At 39.0% G+C, this 27,660-nt stretch overlaps 2 protein-coding genes and 1 pseudogene across 2 annotated transcripts in view; 2 read left to right on the top strand and 1 right to left on the bottom strand.

The window, feature by feature from the left end:
- Window positions 1–102: 102 nt before the first annotated feature.
- gaa (alpha glucosidase) lies at window positions 103–9,236 on the bottom strand. Its single transcript, XM_043235819.1, is given in 22 exon segments — window positions 103–713; window positions 811–963; window positions 1,614–1,778; window positions 1,871–1,969; window positions 2,211–2,352; window positions 2,439–2,587; window positions 3,323–3,474; window positions 3,780–3,913; window positions 4,041–4,158; window positions 4,256–4,340; window positions 4,452–4,565; window positions 5,291–5,401; window positions 5,481–5,612; window positions 6,444–6,562; window positions 6,643–6,762; window positions 6,849–6,945; window positions 7,025–7,190; window positions 7,345–7,496; window positions 8,352–8,438; window positions 8,440–8,622; window positions 8,624–8,675; window positions 8,707–9,236. Coding segments are annotated over 22 exon segments (2,766 nt in total). The 5' UTR covers window positions 8,880–9,236; the 3' UTR covers window positions 103–650.
- A 147-nt stretch (window positions 9,237–9,383) lies between these two features.
- LOC122342018 lies at window positions 9,384–21,492 on the top strand (annotated as a pseudogene).
- Window positions 21,493–23,050: 1,558 nt separating this feature from the next.
- Window positions 23,051–27,660, top strand: part of tmem104 (transmembrane protein 104) — a 72,430-nt gene continuing 67,820 nt past the window's right edge. Inside the window, 5 exon segments of the mRNA XM_043235821.1 lie at window positions 23,051–23,341; window positions 23,560–23,620; window positions 23,622–23,640; window positions 24,812–24,933; window positions 27,028–27,109. Coding sequence (XP_043091756.1) covers window positions 23,598–23,620; window positions 23,622–23,640; window positions 24,812–24,933; window positions 27,028–27,109 — 246 coding nt within the window. The 5' untranslated portion in view covers window positions 23,051–23,341; window positions 23,560–23,597.

The following is a 27,660-nucleotide window of genomic DNA, read 5'->3' as shown; positions in this document are numbered from 1 at the left end:
TATGTAATATATAAATATATTTTTATTAAATATATACATGCATGTATTTGTATATACATAATAAATCACAGTGCATACACAAAGTAAACAAAACCTTTTATATTATTATTTTTATTGCATTGTTTTATTGTTTTATTTAATATTTAATAATCCTAAAATAAAAATGATCACAGTTTCCACCAAAATATTAAGCAGTACGACGTTTATAATAATAGGAAATGCATCTGGAGCAGCATTATTATATTAAACTCTATTTAAATCGGAGCTTAATCGATAAAAGTGCAATACCCCTACTATGCGTATGCAGCTATATATTTATTTGTATAATATTATAAGCATATATTCTTTTTGTTTTAAATACACAATGTAAAAAACGAGACTTGTCATAGGACTTGCATATTATTGATCTGTTTTGCTTGCTTCAATTGGTAAGTCTGCTAAATGTAAATGATATTAAAAAAATTATATAAACATTTAAAGACAAATGTATGGGTTATGTGAAACACTGATTATTCAGTGAAACATTAGGAACATTCAATAAAATAAAAGGTTTATTTTATAGCAAAAACGATATTTAAAAGAAACGGTACAGCAGAAACATGCTGTTAAAGATAACTGTAAAAAACAACGAACACGGCAGAGATTTCCCATCAGCTCCACTGGACCGTGATGGTGGCGGTCATGGGTAAGTCCAGACCTGGCGCTGCAAGAACCTGAAACACACACACAAACTCACTACTTCCTCATGACAGCTTTTTAATATCAACGCATTTTAAAAATGAGTATGAAACAAAAACACGTGTTGCATACCTTGCTGTCTGGGTCGTAGGAGAAGCCATGAAGCTTTTGGCCATTGGCCCACACGGCTGTAGGTGCAGTCTGAACCCCAAAAACACATACCTCCCCCAGGACCAGACCATCCAGAGATCCGTTTAGTTTTACTGGCTTACTGATCACGTAAGACTGCAGGGAACATGGAAAAAATTAAACAAAGATATAGAGTACATTTGCATTTAATCAATGCGCGTTTGAGTCCAGAAACCTTTGTGTATTCTCTACATTTAGTTTGATGGGTTTCAAACGATGTTCTAGTTGGGAAAAAAACACAAAAATGAAAAAAAGGCTTTCCAAGACACAGAAGAGTTTGTTTCTTCATCAGAACAGATCGGGAGAAAGGCATTTTAACTTCTGGACAACATACTAGTCCATGATCTAGAGTGGTGTATCCTCCAGTTTTTGTATAGTTCACAACTGATTTAGACAAAATGATATTTTCGAAAGGAGAACGCAATACTATGGATATGATTCATATTTTAGCCGGAAGCAGTTCACTTGTGGATCATAGTGATGTTTTAATCAGCTCTTTCATTCTGACGGCACCCATTCACTCACTACCATTAGTGAGCAAGTGATGAAACGAACTCATCTACATCTCGGGTGAGTACACTTTCAACAAATATTTATAAAAGTGATCCGCCTGTCAAAGGTCTGCTAAACACCACGCTTGCTGTGTTTTTCTCATTTTAATGGCCGATGAAGCAATTCACAATATAAAAAAACCCCAAAAACACCATTCAAGTCAACATGAAGCCAAAGTTCACCCTATTTTGTACCTCTTCAGCAAAGAACAGAACGTATGAATAATTTCCATGCTCAAACGTGTCCAGACTTTCCCCGTCATCCCAGAAGAGCTCCCCTTTCGCCCGGTTTCCCACGGACAGCGCCACGACTAGGGTGAAAGGGTTCCCGCGGGATGTCGCGGTCGTCAGTGCGGGAACCTGAGGAACAAGCAAGAAACGGGCGAAATTCACTCGCTACACAAAGCATAAACTAAAGGAAAGAATATCGTTACATCTGGTCTTTACTCCACCTGCTGCGGGATGATGCTCCCTTCTCTCACGTGAACATTAATGGTGTCTAAAGGAGCAGGGAGCAGAACGTATTGCCCTTTGCTGTGATAAGCTTCCCCCTATAAGAGAAACCACAGAGGATTCAATCATATACACAGTCATTTGTCTTAAAGGGGTCACATAATAAGCTAGGAAATGCACCTGGAGCAGCAAATCAGCACATTAAAATTAATTTGAGATACATTTAATAAGAAAACAGGTATTTTAAATTGAGCTCAGGGAAAAATAAATAACGAAACAATAATGATAAATGCTGTTGACGTGCTGGTTTAATACGTAGAGCATAAGAGGAGGGATTACATCGTGCAGGCTGTACCAGGTCCCCGGGGGAAGATAGGCCGTCACCTCCAGCGCTCGCTCCTCCAGGACGGGGCTGATGAGCAGAGAACTGCCCCACAGGAACTGCCCGTCGATGCTCTGGCAATCTGGATCAGTGGGAAACCTGAAAGAACGAGCGGGTCTCAGTAAAGAGGTCATCGCTGAGCTCAGTCAGAGAGCTGTCGGGCTGAAACCAGCGTGCATGTGTACTCAAGGAAGAGAGGACGGGCCACGGTGCTGCCGGAGGAGTGTGTGTGATGAAACAGTGTGTAGAGGAAGGGCAGCAGAGAGTATCGCAGTCTGATCGCAGTCCTCATGGCATCCTGGGCTTGCTGGCTGAACACATACGGCTCCTGGGGCTGGCGGTAAGGAATACGGGAAGAAATACACTGTAACATGTTTTGGTCACACTTCAGCTTGGGGACAAATTCTCACTATTAATCAATCAATCATTAACTAACTTTCGCCTCAGTAAACTCCTAATTAGCTGCTTAGTTAGTAAGGTAGTTACATTTAGGTATTAGGTAGATTACAGTGAGAATTAGTCCTCCAAATAAATACCCACATTTAAGCTCATTTTAAAACACAAATATTCATACAGAAAATTATTAAGCAGACCAACCGTTTTTAACATTGATAATGACACGAAAAGTTACTAAATCGGTATATTAGAAATAAAATAAAATTAATAATATATTACACATATTACAAATTCAATTTTGTTATTAAAAGATAGCTAATCGTTCACAATATTATTATATTAATAATTTCACAATTTTATTCATCTTTAAATAACATGTTTAAATGTAATAAAATTCAGTATGATTGCATTTTCTTTTAAATATGTTACCCATTATTTGTAGACTTATTCTTGTAATATTTTGTATTTTGTACACCTTATTCTTGTAATATTTTGACTTTATGTAATAATTTTACTTTATTCACAATAGTATTTTGACTTTATTTGCATGATTTCAACTTTATTTCCGAAATATTACTTTATTCTCATAATTGTTTTTCACTGGCGCTAAAATATCGCCATAGAATTATTTTTTTTTACATAAATGGCTTTAAATTGTTGGCTGACATCTCACCGCATTGGGTCTGTCATTATGGTTTCTCATAAAGGGGTAAAAGGCTCCAAGTTGTGTCCAGCGCACACACAGCTCTTCAGTAGTGTCTCCACCAAACCCACAGACATCAGCACCCACCAGCGGGACTCCATAGAGTCCAAACAGGAGCACACCTGGCACAGACACGCAAACACAGCTAAGAGCAGGGACCAAACATGCTTTGCAGGCATTAGGAATAATAAAAAAAAGACAGCGCTGTTTGAGAAATTAGAAATGCACACACTTTCCACACCATTGCCATATCTGGGCGGCCAGGTTGAATTATGAACAATATCATTTCTCTATACGGCGCACTGAACTCAAATCATTTGTTTGCTTTTAGCATAATTGAATGTTCAAACCAATCCTAAGCAAAATGGCTTTTATTCTATTGGAATCCATGGTTTAGCACATGTTTGTTATTGTGACTCTCTCTCACCAGGTACTGAAAAGCGAAGCTGCTCCCAGTCACTCCGCACGTCTCCAGTCCAGTGCGCAGAGAAACGGCCCAGTCCTGGAAAAGACGACCGGGACAGGACAAACGGCCGAGTGCTCTTCACTTTCAACAGTGCCCTGAAACACAAATGAGTGCCACGCTGATAATAACGTCGAACCAAGTCCAATGAGCTTTAGATATTTCCCCATGCCATGTGATGCATTTAGTGCCGTCATGAACCGAAGGGGCATTTCTGTGCGGGACCTGTGCGTGGCGATGGCCTCGGTCAGCCCATACAGATTGTGCAGGTCGTAGTGACTGGACAGATGCTGCTGCGAGGACGCACACAGAGTTCCTGAGCTTAACTGACCTCCGATCACATCTGTAAACCCAGACACATTCATGCGGGTCACGTCAAATCAATAATAATCTTTTTTTTTTTTTTTTTTAAAAGTACATTAAGAGTTTATTATTCTGACCTGGCGTATAAGGTGGATTCTCCAAGTCGGAGTCAGGACACCCATCCGCAGAGCCCTGCACAAAATTTGACGGCTCATTCATGTCCTGTGAGCGCAATTTCAAAGAAATGTAGAAGTTATCTATAAGTTATAGATGTTTTGCTGCCTTTATAAAACACCTTATGTTTTATTTAAAATGTAATCTGTAAATACTCACTATCCAGAGTCCATCCACAGGTACCTGGCTGTGAAAGACTCTGATGCAGTCCATCCACCAGTCCCGTGTTGTGGGATTGGTGAAATCTGGAAAAGCAGTTGGACCCGGCCATACCTGGTTAGAAATAAAGACGCAAGATCTTTATGCTCCCTTCCGTACTCCACAATGACCACCACATACTCTAAGTACTAATAATGCAACAGAACGGGAAAGTACATGCACTGTGAAAAAAATACCGTGATTTTAACAGAAAAAAAAGTGAAAATACTACAGTAAAAACTAAATTCCTGTACATTTTACAGGGAAAAACGTTAATTGACATTCCCAGAATTCTCTGCATTGCATATCAAATTGTTTTTTTTCTTCTTGTTTTTTGTTTCCCCTTAGTTTTTCTTTTCAGTCAAGCTTATTACGGTTGTATGTTACATCTAATGTTGTTAAATGAATGTTTATTGCATATTTCAGTTTAATGAGTGTGTGAACGACACTGAGCACCTTCTATACATGTTGCTATTTAAAAGCTGCTTGCGGTGGGCTTTGGTTCATCACGTGACTTTCTCATCACCACTTGCTTTTGGTGGTTATCGGTGTATTTCAAAGGGACAAAACAGATTTCCGTACTTTAATAGGTAGGTATATTAACATTTTATCAGTTAATGAAATTACAGTATTTAACTGTAAATTTAACTTAAAACCGTAAAACAAAAGGTTGTTACCATATTTTTTTACGGTAGAATTCCTGCTAGTTTTTCATGGATTTTGCAGATTTCTTTTACAGTGCGCTGTAAATCACACGATCGTGACTTTTATTGACACTATATTTGATGTATGGCACTTACTTTCCCAATAAGGATCTGTCCAGTGGAGTTTTTGATGAACACTCCTCTCTTTAGCCCGTCATCAAAAGGTTTATATGAACCAGGAGGACTCGTACTGCTGATGCCAGGATCCTAACACAAAAACATTGCTATTCAACACTTGTTTGCTTATTTGTCTTCATTTCTACTAAAGATACTGATATCCACATACCAGAATGAGCACATACTTCATGCCCAGCTGATGGAGCTCTTCAACCATTCGGGGCAAATCTCCGAATCTTTGGGGATCAAACGTAAAGACTCTTCTTTGGTCTGCATAGTCAAGGTCATTCCACTGTACGTCCTACAGAAGTCAATTTAAGATTGTCATCGCAGACCCAGAAACGTAGTAATAGTCCAGGTGAAATCAGTGGTTCAGCCATTCAAGTTGATTTTTCTGTTTTCACTCATTTCACATGGACTGATTCAGCAATGCCTTTACTACGTTTCCGGGCCTTGAACGTGTCAGTTGTTGTCTATGCAGGGTCAGAAAGCTCTCGTTTTTCTTTAAAAACAATTTGTGCTATGAAGACGAACAAAGGTCTTACAGGTTTGGAACAACATGAGGGTGAGTGATTAACGACAAAACCTTTGAGTAAATTATACTTTGAAATATATGGCTTTCATTATTATGTATATCTGTCTTTCTTCAGAAAAAATGTGAACAACAATATAGTTTTGCAGGGTAAGATTCTGATATTTGGCTGAACTGACACAGAATGACCTTATAGTATACTACAGTTAAAAATACTTTATTTTATATATATATAGTGTATATATATATATATATATATATATATATATATATATATATATATATATATATATATATATATATATAGACAGTCAACACATAGTACTGTATATACTCAAGCCTATATGCCTCAAAGGCCTTCCATTGTTCACAACAATATTCAAGGCCCCGCTCCCGATTATTTTGACAATTTCTACCTGAAAAACTATATTAGAACTTGGCCTAACTAACTAGAAGTGGATATTCATTATAAATGTATTTTTACATGAACTTGCATTTCCATGTCACAGTTTTAAGTCAAGTAGAGGCCCACTTGGAAGTGTGCTATGGTCCCCTCCCTGTTGAGAAACACAGGTATATGCTGATCAACAGGGGACATACTAGAGGGATCTTGGCCTGGCGCATGCGCTGTACCACTGTTCTTGTTATGTTGGTGGACGTATAACCCCAGCGGCAGAGGTGGAAGCCCAGTGACCAGTAGGGTGGCATCATCGGATAACCTCGAATGACAAGATACAACCATATGAGCTGCCTTGTGGGAAAAATACACTTATAACACATAATGTAGACTGTTAAATACCTATAACCTCATGGTACTGCTGAACCACACTCTGAGGACTTGGGCCTAAGAAGATGTAGAAGTCCAGTATTCCTCCGACGGTCACCCAAGTTAATGCTGGAGCAGGCTGCAGAAACACTTCTGCAATTGGGACGTCGTCAAAACTTTTAGTCTTGAAAAGCGGACCCACATAATAAGCAATTTAAGACAACAACAAAACGCTTTACCCATTGCATTGCTGTTGAGCAGAAAGACTCCATGTGCCTGTCCATCACCTTCTTGGACCAAAAAGAAAGGGTGGGAGCCGTACAAGTTGGCGTTTCTCTACAAACGCCCATATTAAACATTAAATACAACTGTAAACAAAGGGCGAGATAAAGAAGAATGTGAAATGATGTCTTACATGTGGCGCCATGTCTCTGTTCCATAATGAAACAGAGCTCCAGTTGAGATCCAGCGTGATTGGGGTGTAATGTTCACCCAGGCCAGATATCAGGGAGGAAGCCATGCTGGTGGAGAGCTGCAGATACTGATCTGCAAACAGGAGCGGGCCTATTGTAGTATTCAGGCTAGAAGAAGAAAAATATAGTGCATCCGTACGACGTTATCGAAACGAAAGGACATTTGGTTGTGACAAATTACAGCACTCTTACCATACGGTTCTGTGGGCTGTCACTGACCGTCAGTCAGAATCACAGAAAAACACTTATGATCTACACTTACAGAACCCGGCCATTGGATTTTCGCCGTACAATGAATCCGAACGGATCTAGTTGGAAGTCAACATCGTAGAGGGGGTTTTGCACGTCCTTGTGGCCCCTGGACTGGGACGTCACAAAGGGAACCTCATATCGTGGAGATGCTGGATCCTTCAGCTGTGTTAAAGTAAAATTAGTAAAATAAATTGAGATTGGGAGTTTACTATTCTGAGCAGAAAATCTCCTAGAAGTTATTTAGAATGGAATAAGTAGTGAACACGACTACAACAGTATGCATTATGTATTCAACTGGATTAAAATATAGTCTGAAGATATTCTTATTTTTCCATCCTACACTCTGTGTTTTTCTCCAACAAGTGTTGACTACTTGCTTCCTCCATCGAGTTTAACCAGTTAAGTCTTTTCCCCAGGTTTCACAGACAAGGCCTAGACCTAGACTAATTGTAAATCTGAGCTGTTTCAACTAAAAGTTGCACAACAGTCATGCTTTTTTCTAAAGCATGTTTATAAAAATTCCTTAAATGTCCTAATTAAACTATGGCCTAATCATTTCTTAGGCTAAACCCTGTCTATGAAACCAGGCCTTGTTGTTTAGTGCTTTAAAAATTAAGGTGGAAGATAAATGAGAAAAAAAAAATTTCTTTTGAGAATGCCCTGAGGTGAGAGTTGATAAAGTATGTTAATTTTAACAACAATTTTTGGACAATTTAAACCCATATTAAAATGCATTTAAAAGTAAAAACTTCTAAGCAATAAAAACTAAGCAGTTGTATAAGGTGTACAATATTTTTGTGCTGTCATTAGGTTTATTAGACAGACTAGTCTAAGATTGATTAGTCTGGCTAAAAATATTATGGATTCCAACCTTAAAGACAAATTAAATAATACTAAAATAAACCATTTGTTTCCCAGGACATTCGAGGACAGATCCTCTGACTGTATTTAATTCCTCTCACAAACGGCAATATCTTTATTTGACTGGTAATTGAAATAACTAAATGAATTGCTCACAGTGAGGTGAAGACGACCCAAAGTCTCAGGCATCACATCTAGCTGCAGTGTGGGGATATCTCTGGGCACGTATGAGGGTGCAGAACGAGGCCAGGGTGGCTCTTTGGCCCTTCTCTGAGGGAAACAGGGGCCCCATCTTGTAGCCCGGGTAAGGGACTGGGTAGAAACACCATGGTGGTCCTCCTAATCCAGACTGAGGCAGGGGCACATAGCAGCACCCTCTGCCCAAACAATCAGCCCGGCTCAGAGCTCTATCCCGGGCACAGTCGATCACGGCTCTCCACAGCTACTCCACACCGATCTCTGAGTGAACTAGAGGGAGTCCTGGGATCAGCGGATACATTATTACCACTACTGCTTATGTTCTCTCGTACGGAGCGCGCTCCTGTAGGAGATGTTCGAACCGTGCCGCCATTCTGCCGATGGAGAAAAGGCAAATGAAGCCTTCTTGTCCTTGTGCACCAGAATAAGAAGTACAGAAGTCAGTAGTGCAAATGTGTGCAGGGGCCCACAGCAAATCTTGGCCATTTAAAGGGCTTAGTTAGGCTATTTAGAGTGTGAGATCAATGTAAACACAACAAAACGCTAGTTTCTTCTTCCAATAGGGGGGAGAAAATGACACATGCGCTGTTCACAAGTGTTTTCAAAGTCAGGATGACGAGCCAGAGTAGATTTTAACGATTGTGAAATATCCTCCCTGCGCCGCCATGTTCCCGTGACGTCACGAACCCGGCGTTTCCTCTTTTATTAAAACGTTTTTATTGTGTCATTGTATCATTTATTATCTATTTACGTTGTATTAATTTTCTGTTTATGATATTATTTCTTGCCTCTGTTAATGCTAAATGCATAGGTTTTTCATATGTGCTCATTTGCGGCAAGTGTAACGTATATATTTTTTGTTTTATTGCATTTCAGCTTTTTAACGAAACACAAACAGCAGATATCAAATAACCGTTGCACGAACACGCGCGCAGACGTATACACTTCGCGCTCTATATCGAGATCCCTCGCGCACTCGGTTTGTGCGAAACAGCGTCGCGCCGACCGAAAGAGCGTCACTTCCGCTCTGTAGCGCTCGAGCTGCGGAAGTGTTTGAAAGTGCCGTTGCTCGAGACTAGCTCGCGCTCCACGCTGCACGAGCTGATCGATAGGCCTCCGCACGCGGCATGTGTAAGTGAACACGACCTAGTTACCGTCGTTAGTGGTGTTTACATCATTTGAAATACATAGCGAGAGTTTAACACGATATTAGTAAGCAGGATGGATTAGGACGAGTGTACCTGCTATATCATAGACAGTCACTTCTTGTATGCGTCTAATGCAGTTTTGGGGTGATCCGGGGGCCTTTAATTGGCGCCTTAGAATGTAAAGTTGCTCAAAATGTTCGTATTTTTTTGTACTGGCGTTATTATAAAGGTTATTATCGCGTATTAACGCGGGTCGTGTCCGAGCTTTTCAAAGCACACTGTTGCATAGGAAGAGAGAGAGAGAGAGAGAGAGAGAGAGAGAGAGAGACAAGGCCTCAGCGTGGTATGCAGGCATGTCCATGTGCATTTCTCGCTTTTTCATGCTTGGTCTGTATTTAATATCGAACAGTAGTTTGGTCAAACATTGGATAGACTTTTTTTCGTCATTATACAGAATTTTACTAAATTGCGTAAACTACAGTTCACAAAATACCGGTCTGTCGAATGCTTAAGTGCGCAAAACATAACGTTAACTAACGCGTTGAATAGAGCGTGAAACCAACACACTCGGTTAATTTGAATAATATTTGTATTATTAGAAACAAGGAGTTCTGTTAACATAGAACGTATTTAAGTTTGATGTAAATAAACACATGAAATGAAAGAAATATCACTTCAGTCTGAAATTGAGACCAAAGGGTGTGTGGAAATTCTTTAATTTAAAATATAATTTTTTTTTTAATATATAGAAAGTTTCGGACAGTACGTATATTAGTGCGTCTGGGTTAGATTTCTTTTATCATCGCTGATAAACGTGATTCCATTTGTTTGGTTTAACCTTTCGTGAACAGAAATGAATCTTCAATCACTGATATAGAGATTAAACCAAACAATGTTGGGCGTGTTTCAAACTGGCCTTTGACTATGCAGTCGTGTGTATTGATATTGTATGTTAGTTGATCGGTGCCTTCTAGTGTCCTTAACAATGCAGGGCATACTACACACCGTAGCAGTAGTGGACTACATTGCTCTGCAGAATTGGACCGCGAAGTGGAGAGGGTTATTTCGCAGTCATGGGTGGTGCAATGGTTTGATATGAGGAAGTGTTTGGTGAAGACACGAGGAGGAAGGATGTAATTGTTTGTGTCTTGTGTGGTTGATGCGTAGGATGGAGTGGCAGCCGGATGAACAAGGCCTCCAGCAGGTCCTGCATCTCCTCAGAGACTCCCAGTCTCCAAACACAGCCACCCAGAGAGCTGTGCAGCAGGTATCCTCGTCTACTGATCCTCATTACAGTTCTAAAGGGCTTTGTGATGGCGGTCAAACCTGTTTATATACAAATAGCAGTCTTGCAAAATGGAAATACTGATATTGTGATTTTATCACCTTATGAAATTTATAATGTTGTGCGCCATGTTTTCAAAAGCTTTTTAACTGATTTTAATGTGGCATGAGTTTAGCAGAAGTTTATACACGCTATAAATGAAATGCCTGTCTTTATCAAAGTGTTAAACTGCAACTATTTATATACAGTCAGTGACCATTATTAGTAATGTCTTAACTCTCTTTCACTTACAGAAACTAGAGCAGCTGAATCAATTTCCTGATTTCAACAACTATCTCATCTTCGTTCTGACAAGGCTGAAAACTGAAGGTGGGTGTCTGGGTTTGTGAGATTTTTTTTTTTTTTTTTTTTTAATCCTGTTACACACGTGGGTTGTTCCATGAGGGTTTCCGACGGTCTCTATGTATGAATTTGCTTGTATAACTGTCTGTTTCCTTTCTTCAGATGAGCCCACCCGATCTCTCAGCGGTCTGATACTGAAGAACAACGTGAAGGTTCACTATCAGAACTTCCCCCCTGCAGTCGCACACTTCATCAAGCAGGAATGTTTAAACAACATCGGAGACCCTTCCCCTCTCATCCGCGCCACTATCGGTGAGCTTCTCGGCCTGATCTGGAATAGGCCAATGAACTGAATGTCATTAGCTAGAAATCACAGCATTTTCTCACATTTTAATCGACGTGTGACTACACAAATTAAAGAAATCAAACTATTATGTGATCATGTAATCCATATAAAAGCAATGTACGGTCTTTCCCGTTTATGAAAGCTTAATGTCTACTTTTAAATGAATGAATTCAAATAAAAAAAACAAATATTATCTAATTATGTAATCTGTATGAAACTAAAGGGGGGTGCTGTTTCTTTGTATCTGAACTCGTATGCAGTCACCTGCGCACAAACGCCCCTTGCAAAAAAAGAGAAATAAGCTGGAATTGACCTCAGAAGAATTTATATAGTGATGTTGAATAATTGCGTTTCTTGAGTAACTAAATCGCCATGTGCATTTTACTTTGACTTTCAGATGAGCAGCAATCTGCCCCAATTGCTTAATTTAAACAACAACAAAATACAACGTAGAACAGAACTCTTAACAAATAAAAATTCACCATGCTATATGCCTGATCGTAAATAAAAAATAGCCTGCACAAAGTTCAGGTAGGCTATAAATGGCAGCAAATAGATAATTTATGCTGATTCTTGTCTGTTCAGGTATCCTCATCACAACGATCTCCACCAAAGGAGAGCTGCAGACATGGCCGGAGTTACTTCCTCAGCTGTGCAACATGCTCAGTTCAGAAGACTACAACACCTGTGAGGTCAGCGCGGTGCTCTCACCCGTTTATCCTTTTCCCCTTCTGTTTTGCGCACATTTTCACACGCAAATGTGGTTGGAAACGATTGAAGACGCCGTTAAAGTGGCCACGATGTGTTGTGTATCAGATCTGGAGATGTTCCTGAGATCTTAGTTGGTTCTCGTTCACACGCAGGGCTCGTTTGGAGCTTTACAGAAGATCTGCGAGGACTCGTCTGAGCTCCTGGACAGTGACGCGCTCAACCGACCGCTCAACATCATGATTCCCAAGTTCCTGCAGTTCTTCAAACACTGCAGTCCTAAGATAAGGTCAGTCTAGGAGAGGGTGGGTGGACAGGTCATGGAAAGTTATTGGTAAAAATGTGTACAAATCCTCTGTGTCGCTGTTCTGGGAATCTTAAGGATGTTCATATGTGTGTGTTTAGGTCTCATGCTATTGCCTGTGTGAACCAGTTTATCATTGGAAGAGCGCAAGCCCTGATGGACAACATCGACACCTTTATTGAGGTACCTGCAGATTGAATGTCATGGATTTAATTAAAATGAGTCTCAAAACTCATTTGTTCAAATATCAAGCAGTGTGTTCTGTGATATTATGAACCTGAGAACGTCCTGGTCAAGAGAGGAGTCGCATGTTTGTCATTTTTAAACACAATGTCTGTCATCGCTCGGTCTATTAATATACTGATAATAAACCATTAAAAATATCCTTTTTATCAAAAATTGGAAATTCTTATTTGCATACAAAAAATGTTGGACCTGACTAGTTTGTCTATTAAAAGTTTGTATATAACGTTTACCACAAACTTTAATTATTAAATTACCAAAAACTTCAATGTTTGTTAAATAAATACTTGATAATTTGACAGGGGATTTTCTCCATGAATTTGGGAGAAAAACACAGACTTTAGGATTTTTGGACTGCAATAATACCACGAAGCAGACCCTGAAAATGTTGAAAATTATCTTTAACAATTAAAATTCTGATTATATTGAATTACATTTTATTGAATGCTATTGCAATAGAAATCTTGCCTATTTTTACAACTAAAACTGCCAAATTTATTGAATGCCTTTAAGGAACATGCCACTCATATTTATAAATAATTTTTTTGTACCCTTTTTAAAACCATTCATCTGATCTCCTAGCCCTTTTAGCTGTAGATTAGCATAGATCATTGAATCTGGTTAGACCATTACCATCATGCTCAAATTGAGTTTTAGTATCTTTTTTTCCATTCATGCGTAATAATTAAGAAACTTTGCTGCCGTACCATGTCTATAGTATATCACTGGTGCTGGTAAAGTAGAACACCAATGTTCCTGGTTCAGATGGCAAAAATCCCAGTGAGAAACCATTACAGTAACTTCATTGTTAATTTCTTTCTTTTTTTTCCTCCCCTCTTGTACTGTTATTCCAGAGTCTATTTGCGCTGGCCGCAGATGAGGACTCGGAGGTGCGCAAGAACGCGTGTGCAGGGCTCTGGTCATGCTGCTGGAGGTGCGCGTGGACCGGCTCATCCCTCACATGCGCAGTATCGTTGAGGTGAGACGCTGAAGACCCAGAGTTGATGTGGATCTTGAGCAGTCAGAGATGCTGATGGGGTTGACTGTTTGTTTGTGCAGTACATGCTGCAGCGCTCGCAGGACCCGATGAGAACGTGGCTCTGGAGGCCTGTGAGTTCTGGCTAACGCTGGCCGAGCAGCCCATCTGTAAGGACGTCCTGTCTGGACATCTTGCACAGTAAGCGACCCTTCCCCTCTTCTCATAAGTGTCTCAAGCACAGTCTCAAGCCCTTCATTAGCAACCATCCTGAACTGTGGCGAACGGGGACAGATGTTAGGTCCATGCATCAGAATCTCAATTGTTTGGCACATTTAAACAAATTTTTTTAAATTATACAAAACATAACTCATTTAAAAGCCCTTTTCCTGTTTTGAATTTACAATTTCTTGTAATTTGTTTGCTAAAACCATTCCTTTTAAGCATTTAGAATTTTTTTTTCCTTTTAGATAATTTAACATAATTAGAAGATTCTCATTTGTCGCATTTCTTCTGTTGCACAGTATTTTCCTGCCTGTTGCCTTTCGAAATTTTCATGCATTGCTCAACTGTCTATATCTTCAGAGATCCCGCTGTCCAGTTTTGACCTCCTGTCTTTATTAATCTCTCTCGTAGACTGGTTCCTGTTCTGGTGAACGGCATGAAGTACTCTGAGATCGACATCATTTTGTTAAAGGTTAGTTACTTGTCTTCACAAGCGCCTCTGAAGCAGCCGGTCCTCGGGCGTGAAGAGAACGTTATCCCTGATTTCCTCAGTGATTTTCAAGTATTCATACTGTCTGACCCAAGGCCTCGTCTCAATCACTGCAGTCCAGAATTGGCAGTTGTTTCCTCGCACTGACCTTCTGCTTCCTGTGTAGGGTGACGTGGAGGAAGACGAGGCCGTGCCGGACAACGAGCAGGACATAAAGCCGCGCTTTCACAAGTCTCGCACCGTCACCCTTCGGCACGAGGGCAATGAGGGCGAGGAAGGGGAGGAGAGTGAAGAGGACGATGACGACGATGACGACAGTCTGTCCGACTGGAATCTGCGTAAGTGTAGAAGGAGCTGACCTCATGCTGCTGTTTTTGTAAGCAGGTTGCTCGCGTGCTTGTTTTTTGTGGAGATGATTACACTCAATTTCATGAATGTCAGTGATATTTATCTACTCATACTGTCTGATCTGCAACAAGCTTTAAATGCACCAAAGTTACATTGGCGCTGAGTGAATGGTCTCACCCCGTGTACTACGTGTGCCTTTCCTCCGTAGGTAAGTGTTCGGCGGCTGCCCTTGATGTCTTGGCAAACGTGTTTCGGGACGAGTTGCTGCCCCACCTGCTTCCAGTGCTGAAGGAGCTGCTGTTTCACCCGGACTGGGTGGTTAAAGAGTCCGGCATCCTGGTGCTGGGAGCCATCGCTGAAGGTATAAGACAATGAATGCTGAACCTTGTTTGCACTAAATCTGGGCTTTGTTCTGAGTTGAGTGCCAGAATGCAGCCCACTGCACTGTGTTCTGTGTACTGCCTACAATTTAAGACACTGCAGTAATAATTCATGTTTTTAACTGTAGTAAACATTTTATTGGTCTGTTCAACTTTTAATGTATTCAGAAAACTTATGAAGTGAACTCACTTAGTTGTTTACTATAATTTATTAAAATATTCTAATATTTGGTAATTTTTGCAATTTTAGCTTAACTTTAGCTTAATTTTGTTTGCAATACAATTAAAATCACATGTAAAATTTGAAAGATTTTACTGATTTAGATTTTTTTTTTTGAAAATTTTTTTCCCATAAAATTCTCATTGTAAATCTCTTTAAAGGGTGTCAATATCATTTGGATTTTCTTAGTCAAATCAAAATAGCAGTTTAGTGTATTGTTTTATAACTAGTTACATCATCATATCTTTGATATGCTTTCCACCTTATATTCCATGCATACAAAAATTAAGTAATGTTGTAAAATGATTTATTATAATAATTACTTTTTAGATTTTAAAATGTATTTGTTCATGTGGCGCGCTGCTGAATTTTCATCATCATTACTTCAGACTTCAGTGTCACGTGATCCTTCAGAAATCGCTCAGACAGGCCATTTTGCTGCTCAAACTATATATATATATATATATTTTTTTTGAAAATATTTTTGTGAGAACTGACAGTGAATAAGTATTTTGGAATGGGAATATTTTAAAAAACATTAAATGCATTTATTCAGTAAGGATACTTTTAAGTGACTGTTCTTTTTAAATATTACTGACTTTTGAGCATCAATGTGTGTATCCTGCAAAAATGTATGGAAAACGACTTTTCTGAGCTCCTCTCTCTCTCTCGTCCTCAGGCTGCATGCAGGATATGGTTCTGTACCTGCCGGAGTTGATCCCTCACCTGATCCAGTGTCTCTGTGATAAGAAAGCGCTAGTGCGCTCCATCGCCTGTTGGACTCTGAGCCGCTACGCACACTGGGTGGTCAGCCAGCCGCCAGACTCCTACCTCAAACCCCTCATGACCGAGCTGCTCAAACGCATCCTCGACAGCAACAAGAGGGTTCAGGAGGCCGCCTGCAGGTACAGAAAATACAGCTCCAGACACACAACTTACAGTCTGAACATCTTAAGTCTTACAAACATCTTAAGTCTGAACATGTCTTTTGTGGCTTTTAACTAGTGAATGTCAATATTTATATATCTCTGAGTGGTATTGTTGACTAAAGATATTTAAAATGATTTGTTAATTGGAATGGGTTGTAACTGTAATTATTAAATGACAGCTTAAATTGCTTTCACAAAGTTTCTACTTTTTTATTTTTACTACAGTAACTAAAACAAGTAAATTTTAAAAATAACTTTGTTTTAAAATGAAGTAAAAGCTAATTTATAATATTGATAGTGTAGTATTATTTGAATGCTAATATAACGACTAAATAAATGGGGGGGGAAAAAAAGTTAATGTGATTTAGCTGGTTAATCACAGTGGTTTTAATGGTTGCTCCAAATCTGGTTGTCTAACTTTTTACCAGCTATAAAGCCCACTTAACACCCAACCAGCTAAACCATATGCTTTTCAGTCTTTTCTTTTCCGTGTGGATGGAGTTTCTAGAGACGCATCATCATGTTGAGCTAATACTTGGGGTTTTTTTCCTTCATCAGTGCGTTTGCAACTCTGGAAGAGGAGGCCTGTACAGAGCTGGTTCCCTACTTGAGCTTCATTCTGGACACACTGGTGTTTGCCTTCAGCAAGTACCAGCACAAGAACCTGTTGATCCTGTACGACGCCATCGGGACCCTTGCTGACTCTGTCGGGCATCATCTTAACCAGCCAGTAAGATCACTGCGCCTTCGATCACGGCTGCTACAAGAGGAAAAAATTCATATAGTCATAATTAATTCTTCCTGTTTTGTTTAACAGGAATACATCCAAAAGCTCATGCCCCCTCTTATTCAGAAATGGAATGAATTAAAAGATGAAGACAAGGATCTGTTCCCTTTGTTGGAGGTAAAATTGTTTTCATGTTGTTGTTTTTTTGTTTTAAAACTGAAATGTCTCAAGAATTAAATTTTATTTTCTTGTTTTAGTGCCTGTCTTCAGTGGCCACAGCACTACAGAGCGGCTTCCTGCCCTACTGTGAGCCAGTTTACCAGCGATGTGTCACCCTGGTCCAGAAGAACCTCGCTCAAGCCATGGTCCGTGGAGAAAGAACAGCCACAGTGTGTGCTTTTGGTTTGCTCCCCTGGTCTTGATGTTTTCTTTCTGTTCTTGTTGCAGATGTATAACCAGCACCCTGACCAGTACGAGGCCCCTGATAAAGACTTCATGATCGTGGCCCTTGATCTGCTCAGCGGTCTGGCCGAAGGCCTCGGGGCTCATGTAGAGCAGCTGGTCACCCGCAGCAACATCATGACCCTGATCTTCCAGTGCATGCAGGTATGTATGCATATAAAAAATGATGCAGAAAATCTCACTGTCGTATGAAGAAATCCTAAAAGCTTTATTTGTGCTCTAATTAAAGGACACCATGCCAGAAGTGCGTCAGAGTTCGTTTGCTCTGCTGGGAGACCTGACTAAGGCCTGTTTCCTTCACGTCAAGCCCTGCATCGGTGAGCTGTGCTCTTTGACTCATACTGAGTGAAGCCTGACACATGAAGAGCTGCTTTCTCATGCTAGCTGTTGCTTCTGTGTGTGTTGTGCTGGTCAGTTTGTCATTGGTGTCCGTTTACACTCTCTAGCCGAGTTCCTGCCTGTCCTGGGCCTCAATCTCAACCCGGAGTTCATATCCGTGTGCAACAATGCCACGTGGGCCATCGGAGAGATCGCCATACAGATGGGTGAATTGATGAGTAATATATTACACATTTATTACAGCGTAGTTATTTGCATATCTAATATATGACCTGTGTAAATTCAGCTGTTTGACATTGAACTTTTTTTATTTTTTCAGGTACGGAGATGCAGCCGTTTGTGGCCTTGGTTCTTAATAGCCTTGTGGAGATCATCAACAGACCGAATACACCCAAAACTCTGCTCGAGAACACTGGTAAATGCACACAGCAAGAATAATGCATTGCAGGCACTTAACATATGATGAACTCCTAACAGAAACCTGAATTATCTGTGGAAAGCGGTGTTCTGGTTTCTGTAGCTTTGACTGCAGGTCATTTTTAAATGCTTTAAAACACTCCCCCCCCCCCTCTCATTGTGAAACAGCCATTACAATTGGTCGGCTGGGATATGTGTGCCCACAGGAAGTTGCCCCGATGTTGCCACAGTTCATTCGGCCTTGGTGAGATGTTGCAACCTTTGCATTCCTCTTAATGTGTAAATTGGCTCATGCAATTTAAACTACGACATCTACTAAACTTCTGAAATAAGCAGCTTTTTATTTTTTCAACATAGGTGCACGTCACTTAGAAACATTCGGGACAATGAAGAGAAAGACTCTGCCTTCAGGGGCATTTGCGTAATGATTGGGGTAAATCCTGGAGGAGTCGTACAGGTGAGAGGATACAGGGGAATTCATTCAAGACCTTATCTGTTATACAATTCAAGAGATGAGTAGTGAGGTTTATTTAATTGAATACATTTAGTGTATACAGTAGGATCTATGGACTCAATCATTGCAATAAAATCACAAAAAAATTTAAGGCTAATTTATACGTTTTAAGCTTCATTGAATTTCTAGTTTAAAAATAAGTTGAATAACTGTTTTACTATCTACGTGAAACAAAAGCAATATAAAATGCATAATATAAAATTGTACGTTACTATACAGTATTTTACATGCTTCCCTAATGTATTAAATATAAATAATAAATCATGTTTTTGGGTTAAAGGTTCCATATTCCTATAGCAATATACACAAAAAAAAAAAAAAAAACAATAGAGACTACAGAAAATATACAATTATATAGTCTATGTACTTAATGCCAAAATTATAGTTAACATAATTTATTACTTTTAAATAATAGTGAGTTGTTTTTTTTGTGTGTGACAACTACCATAAAATCTGAAATAAAACATTTAGTTAAGTTGTTGGGCTAAAGGTTACAGTTTGGCTTTAATGCAGCTTTTTTTTTTTTTTTTTTTTTTTTTTTGGATGCAGGACTTCATCTTTTTCTGCGACGCTGTGGCCTCCTGGGTGAATCCAAAAGACGATCTGAGGGACATGTTCTACAAGGTAGTAACTTTTCTCCTGTAACAACTTTGAGTTGATAGGTTTACAGTCGGCCAAGATGGAAGCATCGTCTGCTGTGCCTCAACAGAATTTGTCCACTTCTTCTTGTCTAGATTTTGCACGGCTTCAAGGACCAGGTTGGTGAGGATAACTGGCAGCAGTTCTCTGAGCAGTTTCCACCGCTGCTGAAGGAGAGACTTTCAGCCTGCTACGGTGTGTAGACACCGCCCCTGCCGACATGGGAACCAACTATTAGGTGAGAAGAACCACCCCAGTGATGGTACACTAGACTAAAAGCAGCTCGGGTCGTTTGTTTGAACACATCATTCTCATCTGCAGGTCAAATCTACGGGAGGGTTACTGGGGAACTCATCCATGTCTGTTTGTGGGAACTACCTGCTGTTAGAACCAAAGACGCGTGGCGGTTTAAGATCTGGAGCGACTCCTCTTCCTCCAGCTCTGTGAAAGAGGATTTGAAAGAGTTAATGTGAAATCAACCCTCTTAACTGTCACGGTTTGGCTTCTGACTTGCTCCGAAGGGGAATGAAAGCTGAAGCTCAGGGATCTTGATCGGGAGGGAGGGTGCGTTCAGGCAAGATTCACCAGCTGCTTATTGGACAAAACAACGCCATTCAGTAGTCCAGCCTTAGCAAAGCCTGGCTTCTCAGCTAGATGCCAAAAGCACACACACACACACACACACACACACACAAACCGCAACGAGCGGCATACATGCTTTTGAGGCAGACTGTGCCTGAACATAATTAGTTTTCTTAAAGCAACAGATCACCCGAAAATGAAAACTTTCAAGCTCGAAACAAGTATGTATCGTCTTTAAGATGTCGGATAGCACAATTACTCTTTTACATGTATAACAAAGTGCATTATAGCTGCAAATGGGACAAGTTATGCAGTGTTTTCCCAATCTTCAGAAGCCATGAGATGGTTCGCTTAAACTGGCAGAAGTCAAGTAGTTATTCGCTAATTTTTTTTTTTTTTTTTTTAAGATATACACGGCATAAGCTTTTCTTATTGAAAACTAAAATCAATTTTCATGGAAAATTTTCATTTTTGGGTGTACTGCTAATTAATAAACCGTTCGTAGGGTTGGCTAATGACAGAAGCATGCGATCATTATGACGTAAGTACGTATTTCTGAATTATCTGCCTGCTTTGATTTCTTTCCCCGGCTCCGCTTCACATCGTGTTATATTTTCATTCCACAAAGAAACTGCTTGCTTCGTTTATTGCTGATTAATTCTGCTGTAGCCAGTAAAGAAACCATAATGGAGTTGCTGATTTAGGTCACGTAATGTTTCGTTAAGCACACATACCTTGTTTTGTTTCCTCTTTTTCTTTTCGCTAATCTAAAACGCGCATAGCAGGAAAGGCAATGAGGTCTCGATTAAGTGGCAAATAATAATTTTTCCTAATCGATCGCTGTGATCCGTAGTCTGTATTTAAGCATTATTATTCCTTTTGTGTTGCAAACGTCACGTGAAGATTGATCCTGCGCCGAGAATTCACTGTAGAGATCGAGTGTTTGCCTCTGCTGCTTTTAAAATAAATTATAGGGAGTTAAAAAACTATAATGCTTAAGGAACTTTAGTTAGTGGCATTATTGATATGCACTTTCTCTTATAAGGACTGTCGGTTTCCCCCTCGAAGTTATGAAGGCTGTTTTTGTTTGGCTTGTGTAAGGACAATCTAGTTATCACATCATGAGAGGAAAAGCTATGTAATTAACTGAGCTTAAGTTTAACACGGAGAATAATTTCATCAGAGAACTAACCTGTGTTAATGGCGTGTAATGTGGTAAGATTCTCCAGACTACACCTTATGCAATTGTCTTAATGACTAACGAATTGTGGAAAAACGCAGTAATGAGGAGGGTTTCCTGAATCTTTTCCCCATATTTTCAGTTGTTTTGATCTTATTTTAGCTGTTGTCGTGGTTTTTAAATGCCTGTTTAAGCAATATGCATGTTCATCTCTACAAATGACAGTTGCATCTTAAGGTTTATTCTCTCATCTTTAAACACTAGCTCTGACAATCTAATTTTTAAAATGAATACACTTTTTTTTTTTTTTTTTTTTTTTTTTTTTTTTTTTTTTTGTAAGCTGCTTCACCCTCTGGGTTTTTTTTTTTTTTTTTTTTTTCCTCATAGATTCTTTTCACAGATTTGATAAGCAACCCTGTTAAGCGCTTAATTCAAGGTATAAGAACTCAAGTTTAACCTTAATGCAAAGTGGATCTTAAAAATTATGTGGTGAGATTTTAAAATCATGCTGTATTTGTAATTAGAATGATCTAAAACTGTCTAATGGAAAGCCTCACTTTCTAAATGATTAATGCACTGATGCATTTGCTCCTGTTACTGTAATGACATTATGCTGCCAAGCAGACCTGTGTTCCACCAAGACCTTATCTTTTTTTTTTTACTTTTATTATTTTAATTTTTTTTTTTACTTATGCATTTTATTTAAATTGAGTAATTTTTGTTTAAACGTGTTTAATATACTTTTGTTTAATATATTTTGTTTTGTGCACGTGCACAAAGACTTTTTTTAGACTTTAAAAGTTTTCCTTTTGCTTTCTTTTTGTTTTAAAGAATTTTATTTGGTTTTATTTAGACTTTTTGCAATGGAGAAATGCGTTTAGCTTATGATTTTCAGAAAGTCTGCTGAAGCATTGATGTTTTCCTCACCCTTCCTCTCCTCAATTTGGATGTTGACTTTTTCACTAATCACCTTTCTTCAGATTCTTTGAATGGGGAAATAAACATTTTCTGTCAAACTAAAACAAAGCGTTTGTGATTTTTTTTTTTTTTTTTTTTTTTTTTTTTTTTTAAATTTAATTTTTTTATTATTGTATTTTTATTTTTTTTTTTTTTTTTCCCTTCAGCTGTCTAGATGTTGACACAATTGTCTAGTAAGACGCAGAGATGTCCTAATCAGATGTTAACCAAGGACTCCAATGTTCAATGAAAAGGATTGTCTGTATATTAATTTTAATCCACATGAACTGGAATAAATACAAAACTAGAACCAAACTTAAACTGAAATGAGACTAAATAATAAATAGTACAATGAGTAAAAGAAGCAATCTAAAGCGAAAAGACTAAATTTCAAGTGAGGCACATTAAAAGTCAAATCCTTGAGAACATTTTAAGTAAAATGTTTTTTGGCGTACTATTCAGTACATTTGTAGTGCATACTCTATTAAATACGTTTTTGGATATAAGATTGAACTTATTTCAGATATCGTTTTGTTAGGGTAGGTACACAATGTTATTTTATCCTTGCATTTTTCAGCAAAATTCTCAATAACGGCTTTATGTGGCCATAAACATTTAACGTTAGCATGGCTGCAAGCCCTTTGAATGATTACTTTCACGGAGAGCAAGCTAGTAAATGTGTAAAGTTGGAAAATACGGTTTAAAAATAAATAAACTCTTCATCTCGATGACGTTTAATGTGTCCGACGGCGCCTGTAGCCGAAAAAGTGCAGAAATGCTAACTCGCTACCGGTTTTCGCCTACAAAATGACGTCATAGTTTACGAGCGTCTTTTTCGTAAAACGTCATCGCGTTCAACCAACCAATGAGCGAAGACTTCCGACCAGCTACGCCCCACCCCCTTTGCAGGAACCGTTTCCTGCTGACGTCTCGTGTGTACTGTTTAATCTTGACGGATACGGTTTCTCGCAGCGAACAACTCCCGCAGCCCCTCTTAATTATCCGCCACTGAAACGATGAGGAGGTGCGCACGATGCGCTCCGCTCCGTTAACGCGTCGCGTTCGCTCGCGAGCTGCGTCGCTGAGCGCGAGGACGTCACGAGAAAACGGCGTCGTTCGTTTCTAACTTAACGTTACACAGACCTCACGTTAACTACACCTCGCTTGACAGCTACGGCCGGTGACAGGTGAGCCTGTTGTTTCAGTTTTAAAAAAAGTTTTCTTTCTGTAGACGATATCGCTATGGCGAAACGGCATCGCTTATTAAGTCTGTGACCACCGAGTGAATGTAACGGTAAACAAATCATAAACAACTCTAGTCGTGTTACTCTGGCCTAACGTTGCTCGTGTCCCTTTGGCTAAACTGTAGTGCATTAAATATTAAAACGGTCTTTTCTTTCTTCAGGGTGGTAGTCTTTCAGGGTTGTGTTTTTCCTCTTCGAGATGGCCGGGGGCATTACAGAAACAGAGGCCTTACTCACCCTTCGTAAGTATTACATATAACCAAGTGGAGTAGATATTGATCGACCTACTTCACGTGAACACGCTGGTCAGTTGAACTGTTCTGTACACACTCAGCTCCTTGTCTTGTGACCGCTGCAAACCGTCAGGTCGTGTTTGTGTCATGTGACTGCTTCCTGTCTGCGTTAGTGAAATAGTGTAAGACTTGAGAAGCTGTCTGTTTATTAAGAGCAGCGACTGATAATTCTGTTTTCGCCCCTACTCGGGTTTTGATGACCAGGTAGTGTTAGTTAACAGTAGTTGTCATGAGGGTTTATTTGCCTTTGTGTCACTGTAAGTCATGTGATTCGAACCACTCGCTTTTTGTCACTCATTTAAAGAGGAAACGAAAGCTCAGGAGACAGGAGAAACATGCTTGAATGGGTTAAATGGGCGCATGATCAGCACTCCTGTGTTTTTAATTGGTAAAGGTACTTTTATAAAATATTTAGCTAAAACTAACAGTAAAATAAGTAAAAAAAAAAAAAAAAACTAATGAAAACTGTGAGGGGGGGGGGGTTGGGGGAAGAAAGCTTATATTAAAAAAAAAAAAATATAAAGTCAGAATTGTGAGATAATTCAAGCTGTGGTTACATTAATAATTATAAAATAATAATAAAAACTGAAAAAATGAAATAACATTTTATAATAATAAACATTTGATAAAATAAACATTTTAATTTCTAACTGGCTTTAGTGCCTGTTTTTTTTTTTTGTAGACCAACGTTTTAAGATCTGTAATGCAGAGTAATTGTATTATTTCTATCTCCTCTGTTTTGCTCCCTTGGTTAATGGGAAGTATTTTTCGATAAGGGAAGCGCTCATCAGTTTCCAATGAAATAAACGGAAACAATTTTGTTAGTCATCTCTTGACTAATTTTACAGTAGACCGTATTGATTAATATGTAACTTGTGCACTCAAGTGAGAAAAAGCAGTGCATTTCCAGTGAGTTATCGCATGCATCAGCTTATTGAATTGCGTGATGGTGATGCTTTCCAGATGCATCCTCTTTGCGAGGAAGTAGAACAGAGACTACCGACGGATGATGTGTAAACGGGCCCCGCTGTGAGATGAAACCTGAACACTTTCTGTGCGTCTGCGATCTCTAATACCTTTGACTGTGCTCTTGAGGCGTGTTTGTTTTGTGTTCATGTAGGTTGGCCTGGTGTACATGTTCAATCTGATAGTCGGCACTGGTGCCCTGACCATGCCCAAGGCCTTTGCAGCAGCTGGTTGGGTTGTCAGCGTCTCCCTCATCACATTTTTGGCTTTTATGAGGTATGTCTTCCCTCTTTTCTTTTTATTTTAATCCATCACGCTCCCTTTAATCTTCTTTTTTAATCTTAAAGGGGTAGTACACTAAAGTACCTGTATGAGTTTCAACCAACGGATAGTTTTGGGTGAACCGTTACTTAAAGGCCGCAAACGCCAACTCCCATCAGTTGCTGGGTTTAGTTTTTTCTTTTAGCAAGCCATGTAAACCAGGCTCGAGCATCTTCAGTTAAAAAAGTGCATTATAGCCTGTTCCCGCAGCAATAAAGAGCACCTATAAGGATACCTGTGACAATAACTGTAAACATCCACAACGATTTTCTGTTTATTATAAGCTTGGTACAGTTTTATCATTTTCCATTTATATGCTCAAGCTCTTTAAAGCAGGACAGATGCCGATTGACTGTTTTATATGCATCAGCTGGAAAAAAACGAACGTACAAACAAAACAAAAAAACGTCCTGGAAGTGATTGCAGTGGTATCATTCTTCAGTGTTAATATTGTTATAGCTGTGGTGTGGACTTCACAATTATTACAGACCTTAGTATAAATAGACCCTTTATTGCTGTGATTTAAACAATCGCAAAACAGCTAAATAATGCACTCAATGATTCGATCAAATGACTACTATACAGAAAGTTTGAGAATAAGTGGTAAAATGCAACAACACTGGAACCCTTTGTGAGCTTTAGGAGATCTTCAACAAAACACCTCGATACCAGTGAATTAAAGATGCGTTTCTACTTGAATCTTATGAACAGAACAAAAAGAAAAGTCCTTATTTAACGTTGTGGTCGCAACTTGATTGGATTGCTTTTATGACACGCGTTTTGTGTGCTGGTCTGAATGCACTCATATGCGCATAAAATCAAAAAAAAATATTACATTTTTACAAAGAGCATATAAAGTTTAAGTTACTGTCAGAGTTTGGAAACTTGTTTCATGTGCACCAAAAATGCACTCTAAAAGTCATCACAAAAATGGGTTATAAAGTACATTTAGTGCTGCTAAATGTACTTTATAACCCATTTTTGTGATGCAGATTTGTGTGCAGAAACCGCTTATTTTAGTCTTTTTTTTTTTTTTTTTTTATTATTTTTTTATTTAGCAATTTTCTTATTCGAGTACCTTGCTTCTAGGCTTGATTATTTTGGGGTTTCACATGTCAGGCTGTGCGGGTTAGATTTCCATCGCGCTTTTTGTAGTGGTTTTCCAAACAGTGTTAGGAGGAGTCTCTGGATTTGCATGAATTCGAGAAGTTTGGGTTTTGTGCGGTGTGACAGCGCAGCCGTGTCTTTCTTGCATGCCGCTCTCTCCCACTCCGCTCATCTTTAGCTGACTTCTCAACCCTGTTACCGCTGCCGCTGGTGCTGTGGCCATCAAAACACATTTATCACCTCCGCCAACCTGCCAGCTGTCTGAGTCACTGACAGAGCCCAGGGGAGAGTTATGAGTGTTTAGATGAAACGGGATGGAGCTGTATATCAATGAAAGAGCTGAGGAAAGAGACCAGACAACGGTGCTCTTTAAATACAGGTTATAGGAGGAGATGGACGTAATGTATTTGACATATAGTTGCATATTTTGCACTGGGACTGCCTGATGTCGTGGAAGTCTTTGTGTTTTGGTATAATAAAACATAAAAAAATGGTGTTGTAAAACGATTAATCGCGATTAATTGCATCCAAAATAAAAGTTGTGTTTACATATGACTGATTATTTATTGTATGTATATAAATACATAAACATACAGTAAATATTTTAAAAAGCCATGAATATATTCAATTTGATTGCTGGCATGACTTTTAAATCATAAAAAATATATATTTATTATTATTTATTTTTTTTTTTAATTTTAAATTTTTTTCTCTCCATATTGACCACAACATGCATCATTTCAAATGTATTGCATTTAGCAGAAAAAAATAGAATCTTTTATTTGGTCTTTTAAAATAATGTGCAAAATTTTTGTTGTTTTCTTATGATACCAGCCAGTTGCTTGTCTCTGAATTGTTTTTCCTTATTTTCTTATGATATTATTATTATTTTTTTTTTAAAGACATGCTACACGTGTTTTTAACTCTTCTGTCTTCTCTCAGTTTCATGACCACCACATTTGTGATTGAAGCCATGGCCGCTGCTAACGCCCAGCTGCGCTGGAAGAGGAGAGAACAGGAAGAGGTTGGTAACTGCATCTATTTAATGCCAGCTGAATAAGAACATTATGTTCTTACTCAGTCTCAGGTCATTCCCTATGAAAATTACACTGATTTTGGAAATGTTGCACGCCCCACTGCAGGTAATCAAGCCAGAAAGTCAATGAAGCTTTGAACGAGACTGACCTATCGTTGAACGTAAGCAGGCCATTTAGGGCAGGAGTACTAAAATAGAGCTTTTATGTGTTGAAGTAGTCTCAGAACAGAGGCCAATGCTTACTATGATTCTATTCCTTTTCACCAATAAAAACCTCTCTGGGAAACAATAATTTGGCCTATGCAACTTGAAAAAGAATATGTTTGTATTTATATTTTAATAGATCGTCTCTTTTCTACAGCGGCATGTGATTGTGCATATTTTATGTTTATGCTGAATAAGCGTGTTGTGACCAGTTTTTGCAGTTTAGCATGACAAATTGCTACCTTTGTTTTTGTGTGGCACATTATATAGTGCGAACGGCTGAATGAAAGTACAGTGCAATGAAAGTCGATGGGGACGAGTGCTGCAGAGCTAAA

Source organism: Puntigrus tetrazona, chromosome 3, assembly GCF_018831695.1.
Source record: "Puntigrus tetrazona isolate hp1 chromosome 3, ASM1883169v1, whole genome shotgun sequence".
NCBI lineage: Eukaryota > Metazoa > Chordata > Actinopteri > Cypriniformes > Cyprinidae > Puntigrus > Puntigrus tetrazona.
The sequence above is the reverse complement of the archived record's forward strand: the minus strand, read 5'-3'. Positions and strand labels throughout refer to the sequence as shown.